General features: G+C 37.2%; 2 protein-coding genes across 2 annotated transcripts in view; both read right to left on the minus strand.

The window, feature by feature from the left end:
- LOC131501958 (fibrous sheath-interacting protein 2-like) overlaps window positions 1–9,062 on the minus strand; it is a 35,131-nt gene extending 26,069 nt beyond the window's left edge. Inside the window, exon 1 of the mRNA XM_058712507.1 lies at window positions 1,130–9,062. Coding sequence (XP_058568490.1) covers window positions 1,130–9,062 — 7,933 coding nt within the window. The remainder of the gene's footprint in view (window positions 1–1,129) is intronic.
- Window positions 9,063–9,170: 108 nt separating this feature from the next.
- The window catches only part of LOC131501960 (fibrous sheath-interacting protein 2-like), a 34,828-nt gene continuing 21,738 nt past the window's right edge, over window positions 9,171–22,260 (minus strand). The window contains exons 8-10 of the mRNA XM_058712520.1: window positions 21,236–21,272; window positions 16,835–16,868; window positions 9,171–9,980 (exon numbers count right to left, since the gene is read on the minus strand). Coding sequence (XP_058568503.1) covers window positions 9,171–9,980; window positions 16,835–16,868; window positions 21,236–21,272 — 881 coding nt within the window. The remainder of the gene's footprint in view (window positions 9,981–16,834; window positions 16,869–21,235; window positions 21,273–22,260) is intronic.

A 22,260-nucleotide genomic window follows, 5' to 3' on the forward strand; every position in this document is an offset into this window, starting at 1 on the left:
TATTTTTAACATGCATTAAGGGAAAATGTTGAGCATTCAAAATACTAACAATATTTTATACACGAATTTTACCTTGGGGGTACCTCAGTCAAGAAATAGAAAAACCTAGTCAAGGAAGGAACTGAGTTTTATTCAAATCTCTATTTCCCACATGTGGGACTTTACTTCCACCAGGACGTTAAGAAAATGGCCAAACAGAATTCAGATCTGTAAGTGTTTGTTTCTTTCTTGTATAAACATATTTCTAGCTTTTGGAAATCTTGGGGCAGAGAAATGATTTTCAACTTTAGGTGCAATGCCCTAGAGTGATTCCAGTGATAACTAGAGACCTCATATTATTCTTGAAAACATTTTCAGCTGTTTAGCTAATTATCCAGTTTGTGACTCTATAGTATACAGTAAATTGAACTGAATGAAACTGCTGATATTTGACAGTTTTTGACACACAAAAATGGCTATTTTATACGGTTCAACCCAAAAATATGCATGTAAGCATTCATAAAAAGGGAGTGCATATATCCTATTTGTAAGCATGGGTTTAGAGTATTGTACTTAAAAAAGAGCTTAAGTCAGAATAGTGGCACATGAACAGAACAAGTTTGATGCCACTGTTCTTGTAAACTCTATCATCAATAATTGCAAAGACTAACTGTATATATCAAAAATAAGTTGGATCATTACAGTCTATGTATGGAAAGTCTGACTATAATTTAAGAAATCATTCTTTTAAAAAAACACATAAAAAGAAAAATCCTCTTTGAACTTATGTTTGGGAATTTGCCTTTAGAGCAACTGTATATCCCAAGAAAGACAACTGGTTTCATCGTGTCCTAGTGATACCTCATGCCGAACAAAATATATCACTTTAAATTATGCCCATTTAGTTTCATCTGTTGATAGTGAAAACTGCACAACACTCCTCCAAATAAAACTTATGTAAATGTATCAACATTTTTTTTCCTTTTAGCATACTGACCAGTTGAAAAACACACAATCAGCCACCCCAAATCCAAGATTACTTTCAGAGAAGCAATGGATGCAGCTTCTTGGATGTGAGAGGTGAAACAAAACTCATGGATTTTTTTTTTCTAAAATGATGCCAATTCTTTATAAGTCATTCCTCACTCACCTCTGGCTTCAAAGTTCTTGAAATGTGTGACCACAGCTGTAGTAACATATCTTGCTACTAAATGGATTTCCTGTGGTCCCAGTTCTTGATCTGCAAAAGCAATGACTTCAGCCTCTTCAAGAGGTGCTATTTTTTCTAATATTTGGTACTTATCTTTCCATTTTTCCAGTAAAGTAAAATTGTCTACACTTGCTATAAGGCTTCTGTTTTCTTCTTTGGTTTTAGAGCTGATTCTTTTTTCCCATATTTTAAGCAAGCTTTTATTATCCTTTTGTTCTTCAGACATTAGAGACAAAGGCCTTTCCTTTGATACAAAAAATGGCTTCATTGTTTCTATACTTTCATTAGTTTGTGGGGTTTGACTTGAGAGGCCATAACTCAACAGCATCGTATTGACAATATTTTCTTCAGCTACACATATTTTGGGTGGAGAAATGGTTGTCTGTTTTTGGTTTAGCTTAACAACTGGTTTTGGGAACTCACAGTGATGAACTCTTTGATTTTCACCTTCTTCCATTTCTATGAAGGATGTGGAGTGCTCTGGTGCTGCTTGCACAGAGTCACCAGATTTCTGAGATGGTTTTTGTAAGATGCTGCCTTCTGGGAGAGAGCTGTTTCCTTTCGTGGCTTGATCAAAATGGCTGAGGCCTTGGCCTTCACTTCTAGAATATAATGGTTTAAGTTCTGACTCAAGCCCTTCCAATGGCTTTCTGGATTTAGGTGTATCACCTGCAGAGTATCTGACATATGAAGATAGATTTGAGGAAATCTTATCCTTTACTTTTCTATCTTCCTCTGAATAAAAATACAAGCCAGGGATTTGTGGAAGATCATCCCCACAGCTAACTCCCTTTGACTTTGAAGTGAACATTCCCATCCCAGTTACAAACTTGTGCCAATTGGCAGTGTTGGCATTTTCAGCTAATTGGAGCAGATTTTCCTTTGGATGGCTTTTTATCATAGATTCATAGAAATGAGTACACAGGTCCATCAGTGTGCTGATGATCTGACTTGAAGATGGTTCCATTTGGCATTTTTCTTTGTCTAGCTTGTTCTTAATTACACCAAGCATGTTATTGACAGTATTAGCAGTATAAGTAAGCAGTTCTGAATGGAATGAGTGAAGCTGTCGAAGGGTCGTCTTCATGTTCTCCTGGGAGATCATACTACTTGATTTAGATTCATCAGGAAACATATTCAGTTGTTGTAACTTGGGCAATATCGTTTTCATTAATGGCTTCTGTTGGACAGCAACAAAGTTTTCAATAGGTATTTTCACAATTTCAGAAAAAGCATATGTAGAGATATGTTTAAACTGTAGGTCTGCAAATGATTCTAAGGTGTTCAGAACCCCTTCCATGATATCTTGAGCAATTTGGTGGCTAGAACCCCCAAATATTTTGTCTTTCAACTTTGTGTTATATGTTGGTACACTGTTGAGGATGTTTGTTGTTAAGGAGCCACCTTGATTTCTAGTAGTAGTTTCTTTCTTGCTTTCTAGCATCTCTTCACCATCTGTTATGAACATCTGAGTCATGAAGTACACCTCTAATTTTTCAAATAGCTTTTTAACAATTTCCTGACCAAATATGTTAATTTGTACTTGGGAACCCGCAGTTCTAAAGGCAACTTTTTTAAAGTTGTACCTGCTTTCACAAGCATCAAGAAGTGACAAATTTAAAAGTGAAACAGATTGTTCTAATTCTTTTGTTTTCATTGAAATTTCATTCAAAACAGTCTCAGCTATCATCAATAGCTTATATTTTTCATTTTCTATGTCATTTGATTCTGTTTGCCATTTATCAAGCATTTGTTTAAAAATATCTTCTTTAGAAAAGACTTTCTCTAGCTGCGAAGAAACATTCTCCAAAGACAAATGGGCTTCTGGATTTGCAAGAGAGATTGCCCTAAAATTTGTCTGTGAAAGTTTGAGATCATGCGAGTATGAGCCTTTTGTTTGGCTGGCCAACTTGTTGTTCTTTGTAGCATATAATCCTTGCAAAACTGCATTAACTATTTTGCTTGCTGTCAAGATTTGATCAGAAGTTAAAGTGTTTGTATTTACCATTAGCCTATTTTGCCTCATCTTTTGAAATTCACTTACAATTGTTTCCAGAATATTGCTTACTATATCCTTGGCATACATTTTTAGTTCCGCAGTGGGGAGTTTTTTTCTCACTAAGGAGTTTTTAGCATCCCCTGTTGATAGCAGGTATGGCAGACCAATGCCAGTATTGGACTGACTGCCTCTTAAAGTCTTCTCTCTAGGACTTAACTTGGTCTTGTTTTTGGCTTTAGCACCACTAGGTTCTAGGTGTGGTTTTGTTCCAAATTTAGGCAAAGAGAGAACTTTTGATTTTGCTTTAAAGTGTGTTTTAAAACTCGCATTAGGGCTGCCTTTGGAACTAGCTTTAGAACTGCATGGCCTCAGAGATTGCATTTCATCAGATTGATCTTTAGGGGACAAATTCTCTTCTAGGTTTTGTAAAACAAAATTTGTGATCTTTTTGAGAACATTTTGGGCCAATTCTTCACCCACTTGCAATGGAGAAGTTTGCAGTAAGGTGTTTTCCAAAGAAGTCATGCTTCTAATGCCTGTAGAAGGGCAAACTTGCAGTATCACATGTTCGGGGGGAACACTTCTTTCTGCTTGTTTCAAGTCTTGAAAGTATGATGGATTCACCAGTAATTCATCACTGCCAGATGCTTCCAGTTCTCCCCTGACCTTATTGTTTTCATATAAGGATGTCATAACTATTGAGAACATTTTTCCAAAAACACTTTCTACTATGTCATTTGCAACACTGCTTATATATGACTGCAAGGGTTTTTTGTGTGCTGCTATTGATGTTTTAATTTTAGAATCAGATGTAAAGTGGGGGAGTTCATTACATGGAGGGCAATGGCCTATGTCTTCCATTACCCTCTGATATACCTTCTTTAAAATTTCATTAATTGCATTTAACAAAGCAGTTTTTTCCTGTCTAGATTCTCCATTTTTAAATATCTCTTCCAAAACCCTTCTCAGGTTTTCTGCTTCTGATAGAGTTTGGTTTTGATGTGGGTATTTTGAAAAAAGAGATAGTTCAGTGTTGTCTTCCATCTTTCTTTGACCAGGCAATATTTCATTTTGTACAGCTAGTTGTGTAAATAGATTAGGGTTCTGCTGTGAGTAAAGCCTATTTGCCTTTAAAGATATTTTATCATGTAAACTATTGAAGATGTTGACAGTTTCACTCACAATTATGTTTTCTTGGAATGAGGTATTGTTTGGATATGAATACATCTTTTGGATTTCTAAATCTATGTCATTTTTTATAAGCATCAAAATGGTACTTGCAATTATGTCAGCATATTCCCTAAGACTACCTTGTGATATATGAATTGAAGGTCTATGTTTTTCCCTATATTTAGCAAATGTGTAATCTGTGACATCTTGACCAAGAATGGTTCTGGCTGTTGAGATTTTTGGGATACTCACATCTGATGGCATTTGGTTTGCTTCAAGAAATAGACTGTCGTTTTGTTTATAATTTGTAAGTTCTGGGAAAACATATGGTTTTTCTCTAGTCTGACTATCAAGAGTAAGTAGAAAATCTATTCTTTCTGTGGCAAAAGATTTTAATCTATTCGAAATGGTTTTAGTAATGAAGTGAGCATTTTCTTCACATGGGTCAGAAGCATATTTCTTGGCATCTTGTTTCTTAAGTACAGTTGTCTGATTATCATCAGAGTAGACTGATTTCAGCTGTACATATCTTCCCTTTCTTGCAAATGGATGTATCTCCCTTTTCCCTTCATTCACTGGGTCCATAACAGGAGATTGTTGATGCTCTGATTTGGGACATACACCAGAAAACATCAGGGGCAATTTTGGAGAAATAGAATCCTTTGCATTTACACCAAGCATGATAGCAGAAGTGAGACTTTGAAGAACAATATTCACCATATCACTGGAAATCATAGCGACACAAGACTTAGGAACTAAAAGCATTGGAACAGCCTTATTTGCACACTTGGCGTTTGTTTCAGAGTTTGCTTCTAAATGTTTCCCACTTGTATTACATTTATTAAGAGTGGATTCAGCAAGTAGGACATTATTCTCATCTAGTGTTTTCTCGCAAATGTCACTTAAGATACCCTCAATGGTATCTAGTATTTGAAGTTGAAGTTTTTTTCGATAATCGCTTTTATTGAACAGCCTTTCAACAATATCTTCTGGCCAACTTAGATCAATCGCTCTGTCAAATGTATTTTTTTCATATTTACCTTTAGTAGACATAATACTTAACACTGTGTTGACAGTCTGACTTGGGTTCCTGTCAGAAACCGCAATATTATGAGCTAAGAATGGATTTTCCATTTCTTTATCTAACTTCTGTTTGATTCCTTGTAAAATTAGTCTAGCCACTTCTGTTGCATATCTACTTAATTTACAGGCAGTCGGGTGACATATTGAGGTGGTCTCTCCAGACTTGTTATGATCCACTGAGCAACAGGAACATTGATCATCAGAATATGAATCTTTGGTGGATAGCCATGGTTGGCTTAAAGCAGTCTCATCGTGCTGTAGAGGCAAAGCTATTGGAACTGTGAGATTGATATGAGGACAAAAGAGAGCTTTTACTTTGTAAGTAGCAAACATTTCTAGATTTGTTAATACTGACTGTATAATATCTTCAACTACATTCATTTTGGTTATTTTACCACTACTGAGTGTGGACTGAAATGTACCTGGATTTCTGTCCAGTGTGGTAGAATGAGCAGAGGCCTTTTCCCCACTGTAATGTTCAGGAAAAGAGATATTTGCCAAGCAGGTGATAGTGTTATGTCTATTTTCATTTGCATTTCTATCTGTCATGGCTGCAGAATAAAGTTTTTTAAGTATGGTTCTAACAATATTAGCTACAACAACAGTTACATCTGCTTCAGACACTAAAAGATCCATTCTTTTATCCACAGACTGAATTGATTTTTGAGCAAATGGCTTACTGCCAGCATGAGGAATGTCCCATAAATGAGACTGGGAGAGAGTAAGCACATTTAATTGATCAATTAAGTGATTCTGAAAAATTTCATTCAAAATATTTCTTATAATGGGCACAACTGGGGACTTTCCTGGCTCTTTGAGTTCTACTTCAATTTTTTTAAATGTTCTTTCTAGGTACCATTGCTTAAGAGATTCTGATTTAGTTTCTTCTGACGGTCTTTCCTCTCCAGCACTTTCTTTCTCTATATCTGCAAGATCTTCTAGATAAGATTCTGGGTCAGCTCCTCCAGGAAGAAAATTTCCATAGGTTGGCCTGTATCTGTAATTTTCAATGCCTTGCTCTTCTGGTTCAGTTTCATTAAACTTATGTGCATGCCCTGCATCTAAAATTAAATTGACTAGATTCTTAAGCATTTCTTTCTCCTGTAGTGGCTTGGTCATACCTGTTTCAAAATTTGGCAAGCTCACATTTAATTCCGTTTGCATAGCCTTCAAAATAGTACTTGATACTTTCTTTGCATGCACATATAAAGCAGACTGCAATTGTCTTTCATGTGTGTTTGTACAAATGTTGATACTTTCACTTTCCCGGTACCTCTTGTTGCTCTTTTTATTTCCACTGATTGTAGTGCCCAGAATTTCTAAATTTCTGTTGGCAAACCCTTTCAATTTAGCAAAAACCATTTCAAAGATCTCTGAAGCCATGACTTCCAGTTTATCTTGATGCTTTACTTTTGTGGTCTGTGTTTTGTGGGCAGTTGTATTTTCCTTGTTGTTAGTCACCTCTTTGCTACCTGGCTGGATCATACTGGACACCGTGCTGGTGATTATGTCAAAGCATCTGCTCATTTCCTCAATAAGCAAAGAAAATGATAGGCTGTCAGTATCAATATGCTCTGAGATAGCTTTAAATTCTGAATTTGTGAAACTGTGATCCATTTCAACACTACATAATTTTCTAATGATATCTTCTAGAATTGTATGAGAAATGAGCTGAATATTAGACTGCAGTGCAGTGGTTGTCCTCAAATTCTCATTGATCCAGTCTCTATTTTGTTCATCAGATGGGGGAGAACATGGATGGTCTCCTATGAGCTCATGTAACATGTCATATAAGGTATCCCCGATTCTATCTAACACTTGCAATCTGGTACATTTGTCAACTTCTTCTTGCATACAAGGACAATGACATTGTTGATCAATGCCAGCAGTTTCATGTGAGATTTTAGACCTTAGCTTATCTGAAGGGAGCATAACATTGCTTTTACCTGTATTTCCACTTAACAACTCACAAATACAAGTTGCTAATGAATTTATCATAATGTCAGTATTTAGCCTTGTGACAACAGAGTCTAATTTCTTTTCATAGTCAGCAAAAACTCCTGTATCTATAAAGTCCTTGGGAGAGCCACTCTTCCCAAGATTTAGATTTTTCTTATTATATTTCAGTTCTTTCTGTATTACATCCAAAACAATTTTTACCACTTTAGTTGTGTAAGTACCAAGGTGAGATTGAAATGGTTTCCTGTCAGGTGCAGGCTTTGAAAGATCAGCATGGCTTTCTAGTTTAAAGCAGTTTTGCAATTTTGGACACATAAATGATTTTAGCTTCTTAAAAATTGTATAGATGATCTTATCACTAATGTGAACTATAGGTTCAGGTGTTGATTCACTTTCTTCAGGTTCTAACCAGGGATCTCTTGTAGGGTCTATGCCAAGTAAAGATAAAAATTTCATCTTCCTTTTACTCTCAAACCATATTTCTAATGGCTCTTTATTTGGTATGTCAGCATTATCTAGAGAATTTTCATGTACTGATGAGTAATGACTGATAATGTGACTACAAGCTATGTAAAGTATTTTTAATACAGCATCTACAATTTCTTGAGATACTCTTTGGATTTCTGACACAGAGAACATCTGGTTCATCCAGTCTTGAAAGGACCGATCTTGTGGGCTTCCTGAGGTAAGAACTGAAGCTTCCTTATCATTTTTATAATCTAGGTGACCAGAGGGCCCAGAAGATATGTCTTTGAGCATCTCTGCTAAAATACTTGTAATTATATTTTCTGAGGCTTTTTGTGTTTGATGCTTTACATGTTGGCCGAGAAGCAAAAGGTCATTATTCAAACATGGATTATCATTAAAAACGTCCCTATTATCAAAAACTGGAAGGTCGGTCTTTAATCCCCAGTCGGGAAATGCTACTTTGCCTTGAGAAGCAGACTTTGTAGGTAATTTCATATTTCTTTTGTACTTTAAATCAGGATTTTCCCTTGTTAACCAGTGATCAGGAAGCTGTTCTTGTAATTTTGCTTTTTCACCTTTGATAGATGAAATCAGCACATTTTCCACAATCTTATCTATTTCTTTATCTTCATCTTCAGAATAAAGAACCATGCCAAGAACATTAATAGGTGGAAACAGGCATCCATATCTAGGATCATTAGTTACTCTAGTGCTGGTGAGTCTGTGCTCTTCTTCAGTACCAGAAGGACTACTTAGGTTGGGGTGTCTTCTCTTTTGGACAACTGTTTTTGGTGGTTTCTGATGTAGCTGAGCCAAGATATCATCAAGTAGCTGAAGGATGATCATTGTTTCTTTAGTTGCAATGAGCCTTTCATTATTAAGTCCAATTCGTATATAATTTAATATAGTACTGACTGCTTCCTGTATATAACCAACCAGAGAGGACTGGGAAAAAATATTTGACACTATATTTTGTATTTCTTCTTGGCCAATCAAATTGGCTGCATCAGGTTCAGCACTGGATTTCCTTTTACTGGCTCTTTGAAGGGACACATATATTGGATCTTCCCTGTGTTGTTGATAAGCCAATTCAGTTGTGATTTCAAGATGAGCAAGTTCATTTTGCTTAGAAGATGCAAGAGCCCTCAGCTTTTCTAAAATCACATGAACCATATCCTCTGCAATATCACTCATGTTCTCCACAGTATAAGGCAGTGAAGCTTTTGGAGTTTTTTCTTCTGGAGAAATGCAATGTTCTCCACTGGATGGTAAGTCTGATTTAAAGTGAACTGACAAATTTTCTTATGCAAATACTTCAATACATTTTTTCTCAACTGCAGACTGTAACTTCTCAAGCACGCTTTCCATAATTTCAGCAGCTGCTGAGGAGATATTGGCATTGGAGAGTAAGTCTCCTTTGTCAGTGTCAGTTTGGTCAACCAGAGCTTTGGCTGTAACAGAAGAAAGAATGGGGATGGTTTGGGTTAATTCAGACACCATTTCATGAAATGTATTTTCTAAAATCAGCTCAGTTTCCTCTTTTAGATGATATTTAAAGTTATCAAAAACATTCTTTAACTCCTGCATCTCCTTTACAACTTTTGCTTTTTCATCAGTAGACAGTGGGTGTTCTGAGCCATCTTTAGATTCCTTTGTGCCTGTTTCAATCAGTGCAGAAAGGTGACTATCATATTTGCAGGTCTTAATCTTGGGGGATTCAGTGGTCTCATTATCCAGAGGTCTCAATGGTCTCAGTGGTCCAGAGGTTTTATGTTGTCTTTTCCTGTGATGAGTTTTTCCCATAACTGTTCTTTCTTTGTGGGCAGAAGATGGTCTTACAGGTGCTGCTGGTTGCTGTAGTGACCTGTCAGCTGTGTCTGTACAGACCTCTGCCTGAAATGCCTTACTTAGTTCATATAGAAGCATTTCACTGCATGTGCTACAGCAACTCACACTATTTGAAGAGAGGGTAGAGTCATCAGACGATGGGTATGTAGTATTTTGCAACCTTTTTTCATATTTTGTGATGGCTGGGTATAATATACTGGTCACTGCAGCCACAACCCAGGTCATTATATTATGAATTATATTGTTCAGTTCTTCTGAAGTTACCTGGAAAGGAGGTAAGCAGGACACAAGGGAAATCATATATGAATTTCTTTTAGGGACAGGTGCTACCTTTAATTCCTTGTATCAAAGAATGCATAGCTAGAATCCAGCAATGGTGTATAGAATGAACACAGCAAAACATCTATTTGGAATATCTAATTTCAAGTTGGTTTATTCTCTGTGGCTGCGATCTATTCTTTGAATAAGATTCCCTTTGATTCAAAATCACTTGGAACTTTGATTTTCAGCATTTATTGCTGAGCATAAATGGCTTCCTGGTTAAAAAAAATAGCCAAGTGGCTGGGACAGATGGCCTTAACAGATATATCCAGAACATTTCATCCTAAAGCAGCAGAATACACATTCTTCTCAAGTGCACATGGGACATTCTCCAGAATAGATCACATACTGGGTCACAAATCAGCCCTCAACAGATACAAAAAGAGGAAGTTCATACCATGCATATTTTGAGATCATAATGCTATGAAACTTCAAATCAACCACAAGAAAAAAATTGGAAAGCCCTCAAAATACATGGAGGCTAAAAAACATCCTACTAAAGAATGAATGGGTGGGGCATCTGGGTGGCTCAGTCAGGTGGGCGTCTGACTTCAGCTCAGGTTATAATCTTGCAGTTCGTGAGTTCTAGCCCTGCATTGGGCTCTGTGCTGACAGTCAGAACCTGAATCCTGCTTCAGATTCTGTGTCCCCCTCTCTCTGCACCTAACCCATTCACACTCTGTTTCTATCTCTCTCAAAAATAAATAAACATAAAAAAATTAAGAATGAATGGGTTAACCAGTAAATTAAAGAAGAAATAAAAAATACATGTAATGAAATGAAAATGAAAACACAACAGTCCGAACCCTTTGGATAGAGCAAAGGCAGTCGTCCTAAGAGGAAAGTACATTGCAATTCAGGCCTATCTCAAGAAGCAAAAAAGGTCCCAAATACACAACCTAACCTTACATCTAAAGGAGCTACAAATGGAGCAGAAAATAAAGCCTAAAGCCAGCAGAAGAAGGGAGATAATAAAGATTAGAGTAGAAATAAACGACATAGGCGGGGTACATGCATGGCTCAGTCAGTTGAGTGTCTGACTTTGGCTCAGGTCATGATCTTGGTTCATGAGCCCAAGCCCTGCATTGGGCTTTGTGCTGACAGCTCAGAGCCTGGAGCCTACTTTATATTCTGTGTCTCCCTCTCTCTCTGCCCCTCCCCCACTCATGCTCTGTCTCTCACTCTCTCTCTCAAAAATAAAAAAACATTGAAAAAGTTTTTGAAAAAAAAAAAAGACATAGGAAAAAACCCCCAGTAGAACAGATCAATGAAACTAAAAGCTGGTTTTTTGAAAGAATAAACAAAATTGATAAACCCCTAGCCAGACTTATCAAAAAGGAAAGAGAGAGAACCCAAATAGATAAATCATGAATTAAAGAGGAGAGATCACAAGCAAATACACAGAAATAAAAACAATAATAAGAGAATACTATGACAAATTATATGCCAACATATTGGGCTATCTTGAAGAAATGGACAAATTCCTAGAAACTCACACACTACCAAAACTGAAACAGGAAGAAATAGAAAATTTGAACAGGCCCATAACTGGCATAGAAATCAAATCAGTTATCAAAAATCTCCCAACAAATAAGAGGCCTTGTATTTCCTCCCAACAAACAAGGGGAATTCTACCAGACAAAGAAGAGTTAATACCTATTCTTCTCAAAACTGTTCCAAAAAACAGAAATGTAAGGAAAGCTTCCAAACTCATCCTATGAGGCCACATTACCTTGATTCTAAAACCAGACAAAGACCCCACCTAAAAGGAGAATTACAGGCCAATATCCCTAATGAACCTGGATGCAAAAATTCTTAACAAGATACTAGCAAATTCAATAGTACATTAAAAGGATTATTCATCATGATCAAGTGGGCTTTATTCCTGGGCTGCAGGGCTGGTCCAATATTTGCAAATCAATCAATGTGATAAACCACATTAATAGAAGAAAGGATAAGAACCATATGATCCTTTTCATAAATGCAGAAAAAGCATTTGAAAAAAATACAGCATCCTTTCTTGATAAATACCCTCAAGAACGTAGGGATAGAAGTAACATACCTTAACATTATAAAAGCCATATATGAAAGACCCATAGCTAATATCATCCTCAATGGGGAAAAACTGAGAGCTTTTCCCCTAAGGTCAGGAACACGACATGAATGTTCACTATCACCACTGTTGTTCCACATAGTACTGGACGTCCTAGCCTCAGCAATCAGACAATAAAAAGAAATAAAAGGCATACAAATTGGCAAAGAAGAAGTCAAACTTTCAAACTTTCAAACTTTCACTTTTCACAGATGACATGATGTTCTACATGGAAAACCTGAAAGACTCCACCAAAATACTTCTAGAAGTGATATGTGAATTCAGTCGCAGGATATAAAATCAATGTACAGAAATTGGTTGCATTTCTATACACCAATAATGAAGCAGCTGAAAGAGAAATCAAGGAATCTATTCCATTTACAATTGCATGAAAACCCATAAGATACCTAGGAATAAACCTAAGCAAAGATGTAAAAGATTTGTATGTTGAAAACTACAGAAAGCTTATGAAAGAAATTGAAGAAGACACAAAGAAATGGAAAAATATACCATGCTCATGGATTAGAACAAATGTTGTTAAAATGTCTATACTACCCAAAGCAATCTACAGATTTAATGCAATCCCTATCAAAATAACACCAGCATTCTTCACAAAGCTAGAACAAACAATCCTAAAATTTGTATGGAACCAGAAAAGACCGGGAATAGCCAAAGTAATGTTGACAAAGAAAACCAAAGCTAGAGGCATCACAATTCCAGACTTCAAGCTGTATTATAAAGCTGTAGTCATCAAGACAGTATGGTACTGGCACAAAAACAGACACACAGATCAATGGAACAGAATAAAGAACCCAGAAACAGACCCACAATTGTATGGCCAACTAATCTTCAACAAAACAGAAAAGAGTATCCAATGGGAAAAAAGTCTCTTCAGAAAATGGTGCTGGGAAAGCTGGACAGCGACACACAGAAAAATGAACCTGGACCACTTTCTTACACCATACACAAAAATAAACTCAAAATGGATAAAAGGCCTAAATGTAAGACAGGAAGCCATCAAAATCCTAGAGGAGAAAACAGACAGCAACCTCTTTGATTTTGGCCACAGCAACATCTTACTAGACATGTCTCTGGAGGCAAGGGAAATAAAAGAAAAAATGAACTATTGGAACCTCATCAAGATTACAAGCTTCTGCACAGTGAAGGAAACAATCAACAAAACTAAAAGGCAACTTATAGAATGGGAAAAGACATTTGCAAATGACATATCAGAGAAAGGGTTAGTATCCAAAATCTATAAAGAACTTATCAAACTCAACACCCAAAAACACAAATAATCCAGTGAAGAAATGGGCAGAAGCTATGAATAGACACTCTTCCAAAGAAGACATCCAGATGGCTAACAGATACATGAAAATATGCTCAACATAACTCATCATCAGAGAAATACAAATCAAAATGACAATGAGATACCACCTCACACCTGTCAGAATGGCTAACATTAACAACTCAGGCAACAACAGCTGTTGGCAAGGATGTGGAGAAAGGGGAACCCTTTTGCACTGCTGGTGGGAATGCAAACTGGTGCAGCCACTCTGGAAAACAGTAGGGATATTCCTCAAAGAATTAAAAATACAGGTACAACACAGCAGTTGCACTACTAGGTATTTATCTAAAGTATACAAAAATGCTGATTCGAAGGGGCACAAGCACCCCAATGTTTATAGCAGTGCTATTAACAATAACCAAATTATGGAAAGAACCCAAATGTCTATCGACTGATGAATGGATAAAGGAGATGTGGTATATATATACAATGGAATTCTACTTGGTGATCAAAAAGAATGAAATCTTGTGATTTGCAACAACATGGATGGAACTAGAGTGTATTATTTTATTTTATTTTATTTTATTTTTACTACTATTTTTTTAATTTTATTTTTTATTTTTAAAAATTTACATCCAAATTAGTTAGCATATAGTGCAACAATGATTTCAGGAATAGATTCCTTAGTGCCCCTTACCCATTTAGCCAAATCCCCCTCCCACAATCCCTCCCGTAACCCTCAGTTTGTTCTCCATATTTATGAGTTGGAACTAGAGTGTATTATGCTAAGTGAAATAAGTCAGTCAGAAAAAGACAAATGTCATTATGATTTCACTCATGTGGAATTTAAGAATCAAAACAGCTAAACATAAGGGAAGGGAAGGAAAAATAAAATAGAGAGGGAGGCAAACCATAAGAGAGTCTTAAATTCAGAGAAAAAAAACGGTGGCTAGAGGGGAGGTGGGTGGGGGTATGGGCTAAGTGGGTAATGGGCATTAAGGAGGGCACTTGCTGATATGAGCACTGGGTGTTATACGGAAGTGATGAGTCACTGGTTCCTACTTCTGAAAATAGTACAACACTGTATGTTAAGTAACTTGAATTTAAATACATAAATTTAAAAATAGCCAGGTGGGTGTCTAAACTCATAGAAAACCAATGCTCTGGCAAAAAGACAAACTGTGTTTATGATCCATGAAATAATTCTTAAAAATACAAACCAGATTACCTCTAACAAACTATTTCAGAAAACAAATTTGCCTCCAAAACATTTATATGCCTTTGCAGAGGTAGCCTCTTTTTATGTAGGCATCTATTCAGCTATGAGGCAATAGTGAAAAAGCACCACAGTGGAGTGGTCAGCCTGTGGGCTCTGTGGCCTGCCTGTTGTTGCCTTCCTCTGAAAGTTCACTGTGCTTTTATATATGCTGATGACTACAGCTACTTGTTAAGGCTTAATTAATGGTCAACTATTAGTACTGATGATTTAGGGGAAGTGAACAGGGTTTGGGTGCAACAAAAGAATTCTCAGTGCAAACTGTCTTGGATAGGGAGACAGAGGATGGCTCAGAAGTAAGGAAACACATTCATTTAGGTCCAAAAGGCTGAGATACACCTGAGACTCAAAGGGCCAGAAGGCTGAGCAGTAGGAGGAAGTTGGGGGTCCTTCAGTATAAGCTGAAGTAGAACCCAAGGACCAGAACTGAATGACATTTTCCTCAATGGTTAATTGTACTCACTGTCACACCTAAGACTGGACTGGGGCCAGATGCAAACTGCACCTGAAAAACTCTGTTTAGGTACTTCTACTTATTGAAGATATATTTTGGGAACATAAAAATCCTCCTGCCTATAATAAAATAGTATTTGTTTTGAAGTTATTGTTACCCTCAAGACATCTAGACCAAGAATGCATACATTCCACGGAAACTCTTATTTTTCAAAGCTGTGCATAAAAGTCAGCGGCAGCAAAGGCTGGATGCCTGGCATTCTGGCTATGCATTGTTTGATATCCTGGCATTTGGGCACCAGATTCCCTATAATGTGGTTGTTGCCTCCCAATTACCTCCAAAGTTACCTTCCAGATTGTTCAGGTTTAGGCCAACATTCAATGAAAAGTTAGCACCTTGTTGTAGGTAGCATATCTCTCATGATCCGTTAGAGGTTTGAAAGCCACTACAGGGAAAAGCCAGTTTTTCCACCCCAATTCCCAAATATTTTAATGCCTTTTTATTGTGATAAAGTACACATAACATAAAATGTACCATTTTACCATTTTAAAGTGTACAGTTCAGTGGCATTAAGCACACTCATAATGCCGTGCAAACATCACCGCTATCTAGTTCTCTTAATGCGTTCTTTGTCACCTACTGCTTGCACTAGAAAACGGCTATTGAGTTTGAAAAACATAGTCTGGGATGATAACATATGGTTGAAAAACACTTGTTTTACATAAACATGGCTGAAATCAAACACTTCTAACATCTAACCATTAACAGGTAAGTTACTTACCTTCTTGATCTAAATTGGTCCAAATCTGTTCCAATACATATGAGCCAAGAATTTCAATATATATTATTTTCTTAATACCAGAGAAAATGTACAGACGTCCTACATTATTACTCATAAGGTAGCAGAGAAGAGGCATTTCCAATCTTGGTATATAAAATAGGGGCATTCTTATAATGAAGTGAACTGTGATAAATAGAATCTGATTTTCACCTTATTCTCACTATACTATTAAACCAAGAAATATCCTTTTGGTGCCAGTATGTCTATGTCTTTGTGTTTGTTGCTTGTTTTCTGAATTGAGCAGGTGTATGTGTGAAAAGTGTGTGTGTGCTACTCCCCTGAACCTCTCTCATGTTCACGATTCCTCTGTCTAGCCCTAGAGTTGGGGCTCATCAAATTCACCCTCTGATCTTGGCCTGGTCCAAGTTGCAGTTCTCAAGTGACCAGGTATTTCTTTTGATGGAGTACGACCCTAAGATTTTCCTTACTCCTAGGAAAATTAAGAGACAGATCTAGGCATCCTGGTTCACATGCCCAAGGGACAGGATGCTCAGCCCTAAGCCAGATCTTAATAGTATGCAAAGACATTTCCCTTAATGGCTTCCCGTTATGGAGTGGGTTTGTGGTATTTGATGCTTTTCACCTGGTGACTAAAGCTCCTAATGCTCCTTCAATATATCCTCCTGAGCCCCTCTGCCCAAAGGGCCAATAACAGTAACTTTGGACCCCTGCAAAACTCAAGATTAACTGAGAGTGAAAGTCAAGGAAGAGAAGAAGACAAAGAGGGAAACTGACTAACGTCAACAGATGATTTTGCTCATTGTCTGATTCACAGATTTTTCTCTAATCTCATATTACAAAATATCCTTAACATGTTGCTTTATCAGTGAATTTCATTGTACATACTTTTCCTTGACGGCAGTTATGATAGTTTTGTTGTCTGAAAAGTAAAGAGAGATTGATTTTATTACTTCTGATTTATAATTTATGTAACTTTCCCCCCAATTCCTAATCAGTGAATCAGATTTTCTCCTTTGTACTTGGAGATTTTTTTTTCTCCATAGCAACTCACAAAAAAGAGTAAGTTTTATTTTTTGTCTAATCCCCCTATTTAGCCTCCTACTTAGATATTGGCCTGTGGGTATAGGACATGCTCCATTACTCTGGAGCAGAATAATTGCTGCATAAACAGTAGAATAATAAACAGCTGCTGCATAAACTAACATCTGTCTGAAGTTACTACTCATGAACCACCTTATCCAAGTTTGTTTCGTAGTGAGTTGGGAAGAGTATGGGGTTGGAGAGAGAGGGGGTGGGCTAGTCCTTTCTGCCTGCTCTGCTTGATCAGAGCTTCCAGATAATTCACTTTCTGCCCACCTCCTCAAAACTCCTAGTCTCCTCCCCTTCACACTACAGTAGAAAAAGACCCATGGATGATTATTGATAATGATGGATTAAAATAATGGGTTTCTGATCACATGCAATACCAAATTAGATGTAGCCCTTTTCTAAGTATCATAATATTCTATCCTGTGCTTTTTTCTCTTTTTTTAAAGTTTTTATTTTAATCACCCTGTGCTCACCACAACAAGCACACTCCTTAATCCCCATCACCTGTTTCATCTCTCTTCTGGTAACATCAGTTCTCTCTAGTTAAGAGTCTGTTTCTTGGTTTGCCTTTTTTCCCTTTGCTCATTTGTTTTGATTCTTAAATTCTACATGAGTTAAATCATATGGTTTTTATCTATCTCTTACTACCTTCTTTCACTTGGAATTATACTTTCTAGGTCCATCCATGTTGTTGCAATCTATTCTATGTTTTCAGCAGAATTCGTTATTATCACCTACTACATGGAACCAAAAATATATTTTACTAAATTGTAGCAAGAGAACCACACAATCATATAAACTATAGAATACTAAAAAAGTTTAAAAAAACAAGGCCTAAGACTGTAATTTTGATTTATATTATATTTTCCTGCCTACATGGATCATTTGCCTCTCTTCTTCCTGACCTCCTTAAAGGAAAAATGGCACTCTACATTTTTACTTGGCCTGCCCTTATGTTATCAAAATTACTTTCTTCTCCAAGGCCTACAATTCAATTTTGAGAAATACAGCCAGTCTCTGAAATTACAACCTGACTCCTAGTGGGAAAAGAAAAACTTATAGGTCTCAGCTAGGGTTAGGTAGCAATAGCCCATCCTCAGACTTGGAGCGTTTTGCAATATGGAACTAGAACATGAATGTGGATGTCAGTGACACAGTTCCTATCCTTTGGCTTCATTTATTTTTCCGATACTCAGTTTCTTAGGCCAACTCCAGCACAATTTCCTTCTTGTAGGTCCTCTGCAACCTAATGCATCCAGACTCTTTTCTGCTTTCTCTGCCTCACACCATATACAGCAAGTGGAACCCGGTGAGTCCTGCGTAGTTGTTGCTCTCTGTCCCCACAGGCTTTCTGTCCCAAAGGCATGCATTTATATAAGAGGAAATGGCAAATATCTGAGAACAAAACTAACCAGATAAATGAGGAAGCCTCGTAGAAGGCCACTAAAAAATAGTTGTAATATCAGATGCAATCTACAATCTGCAATGAATTATCAGATTCTCACTGGTGTCAAATGAACAGAAGCATGCAAATGAACCTGCTGTCATATTGGAAAGTTCCATCACAATTTCAGGAGTGACATGATATTTCATCTACTTTTCCCTAGTCTTCGGTGGTTTTCCCTGATAGATTGATGCCATTAAAGTGTCTAAAGTTTAGGTCATTTGTACTGCTCACTTTCTACTTCTTAAATAAAGAGGGCAGCGATATTTAATGACCATTATTTCAGAAGCCCCAAAGAGAAGGCACACTTTTTCACCGTTTAACTTGCCATTTCACAAAGGTATAAATATACCTCTCTGCTTCTGATCTTCTCCTCTGTACAACCTTGCTTTAGTCCAGAAGATAACTTAAAGATATCTTCACGTGGTTGGCCAGCCACCCCTTGAGGATTAATGTGACAAACCTAAAATTTAGTCTGCCTAGTCCTCTGAATACCTAATTTTTAATCTAATTGGTGGTCTTCTGTTTATATCTCAGACTCATTGCTTTGAGGTGATGGCTTACACCTCTTGATCATCCACATGCACAGTCCATTCTATTGCCAAATCCATTTACTCATTCCAGTGGCTAAGTGGGAATTAAAAGCATCACTTCTGTATCCTAACATCAGTGGTTTAATCTGAAAGCCAAAACTGGGTGGTTCCATGGGTGGCCTTCCCTTTTCCTGACATTTTATCCACTGCCCTTCCCTCAGTTCACTCTCTGGCATTCCTCAAGTCTCCCTGTCTTTTGTCCTGATGTTTTGTAAAGAACAACTGAGGTCAGAGGTAGTGCTTTATTTATCGTTGTATCCCAATACCCAGAACTATACTCTGAACATAGTAGGCTCCCAAGAAAGTTTGGCACATAAATTCCCATTTAACATGTTTTGGATGCATACTTGTCTCTACTCCAAAAGGAAGGCCATTGTGCAGGCCACAAATCATTAATGGACTTCAGTAATGGGCACCGATTTAAGTGTCTTCTATTTGTCCTACATGCTGCTGTCACAGTCGTTCAGCAGAGTTACTGACTTGATAATATCACAGTCCTCCTGAAAGCCATTAGACTGTCATTCAGTGAATGAAATACAGACTTCTGAGCATAATCTTCAGGGTGAAAGACTCACTGCCTTCTTTACTGTGTTTCCCTGTCACCTTCCATCCCAATCATAAGAACATGCTCAATATCTAAATGCAAAGCTTAATTATTACAACTGTCTACCTCACCACGATCTTATCACATTGCCCTCCTCTTGTCCTGATTTCTTTGGTTTCTAATTCTATTCTAAGGCTCCTGTGTATGGCCCTTGGTTAAGCATTAGGAAAAACAGAGAAATGAGGATTTGAGAGGAAGAGAAGGGAGAGAGGTAAGTGGTGGAACAGATGTGATGCATCTGTTGATGCATTGAGCTTTGTGAAGCAATGAGATGCATCAAAGAGGACTAAGCTCAAGCCCCTGAACCTGTGTTCCTCTCTGTAAGGTAAGGGAATGTGACATGGGTGCAATGGGCAGAGCCAGACCAGATGGTGTCATTAGCTATGTTTTGGTGTGCTCTGGCCTGGAATTGTCCTAGGGATAGCTAAAAGTATTTTAACACCGTCTATTTGAGAAGAATGGGGAAGAAGCTCCAGGCCATGAGCAAACTTCTTCCCTTTAGCCGAGCTAAGATTTTTAGCAAAAGGGTACCCAGAGCATTTGCTTTTGAAAAGACTCATGTGATTCTGTAGTTCTGTAGTCTAGTATAGTGGATGGCAGGAGGAAGATGAGAACAGGGATGAATACTTTCTAAAACTACATAATCACTATTCCTCACCTTTATTTCTTTAAACTGTCCTAACAGTGGGCTAGTCAGTTTTCTTCCTTCAGCATCTTTACATCTTATGAGTACTCAGTAAGTCAGACAAACTGACTTCATCACTCCTAAGCTCAAAATCCTTTTTCTAGAAAGCTTGCTCTGAATGTCAACACCATTTACCACCACACGCTGCTTCACCTTACCCAACCATTTTCATCAGAATTTGGAATTTATAAAACCTATCCTGGACCTCATTTGGTTTGAGTGTTTAAAACATGATGGTGTTGGATATTTGTGTTCCATCAGGAGTTATTTTATATGCACAAAATATTCAAGTTTGAGGGGAACAGCACTTTAGCAGAATAGGTGGCCACAAGGTTGGAGGGCTGAAAGGCACCTAGGCCCCCAAAGAAACACCTTTCTCCACTGTCCTTGATTTTGCCTCATTAGAGATTCATTACTTTAGGGTACAGTACAAATATCCTAAAGATGGGGTGACAGATTAAGTCATTAATACTATATGACAAACTAATTCATCGTCATTAGAAAACCAATAACCTCAAAAGGCACGAGTAATGTATGTTTGAATGTGGAGAGGGGAAAAGAATAGATCTAGATCCTGGAAAGCTACCTGGAAAGAAGAGGTAGTATTACCTGAAAGGGGAATGAAGACCCTGTGTGTTAGGGGAACATAGAACAAAAGTGTGACTAGAGAGAAGGTAAAAGAACATACATAACTTTGCCAACTTTACAATTTTAGCTTAGTCCCAAGAGGTCGCAAAAAATGAATGCAGGCAGAACTGCAATAACTGAGGTGTCCATGGGAACATCCGCCCTCAAGCAGCACTCCTGTGTAATTATTAAAGTGTTAATTTAAAATAACACATTACTTTATTAAGTTTTATTAGATACTTACTTAATTGGTGAATCATGAGAAGCAAAGACTCCTTGAGCTACAGGTGAATTTTCAGAGAGAGAAAGAAAATTATTACTTGTTGGTATCTTTCACAAGTAATGGTGTAGATTGTAAAATGGTAATAAACATGTACTAATATGTCTTTATTCCCTGCTGTCACTGCTGTGTTTAAACCCTCCATCGACTCCCAGGAAGGCATAAAATATACTTTAAGATCTGGGGCGATTGCCTACCTCACCAGCCTCATCTCTGGTCACCATTGCACATGTACTCTTTGCTCCAGAGACACTGAACAACATGCAATTCCCTTTGCCTGTGCCCTATTTCCTTTATAACTCTAGTATCCCTCTCTTAAATTCTTCATCTTTTAGGATTCACTCAGCTTGTGTCACCTCTTTCAGAGAGCCTTCCTTGAAATCTGCCTAGATAGACAGGCATCCTCCTTCAATGCTCCTGAAGCACCCTATACTTCCTTCTCTTATAGGACTTACTATGCTATGGTTTACAGTGCCTGGCATATAGTAAACACTCAATAATACTTATTTATTGAATCAATTCTTTAACATAGATGTTGGATCAGTGTTTGTTTATTAGTCTAACAGTCATAATCTCTTTCCACTCAAATACTGTCTTTGCATGACATCTAGCAAAATTGCAGAAGTGGAATTTAGAAAATATTTCTGAATAATTATACCTAAAGCAAGTCTTCATGTAGAATATATTCATAGGAATACTGGAATGGTGTATGTCACTTATATGCATACATGACTAAATAGTCTTAGACAAGCAAGGCTCTGATTAATAGAAAGTAGTATTACCAATTAGAGCCAGTTCAAAGTCAAGGTGAATTACTATTTATCTTTCTCCTAATAAATATAAAGTGTATTGTGAATAACCAGTAAATTCCAATGATCTGTTTTAAAAGGTTTACTTAAAATTCTATGTGCCTTCTTGAGTTTCTTTGTATATGAGTATGTTTTTGCATGTGTACAGTTTTGGAAAGGAAGGAGCTAGAATTAATAGTG

Source organism: Neofelis nebulosa, chromosome X (genome assembly GCF_028018385.1).
Source record: "Neofelis nebulosa isolate mNeoNeb1 chromosome X, mNeoNeb1.pri, whole genome shotgun sequence".
In the NCBI taxonomy this organism is placed as follows: Eukaryota; Metazoa; Chordata; class Mammalia; order Carnivora; family Felidae; genus Neofelis; species Neofelis nebulosa.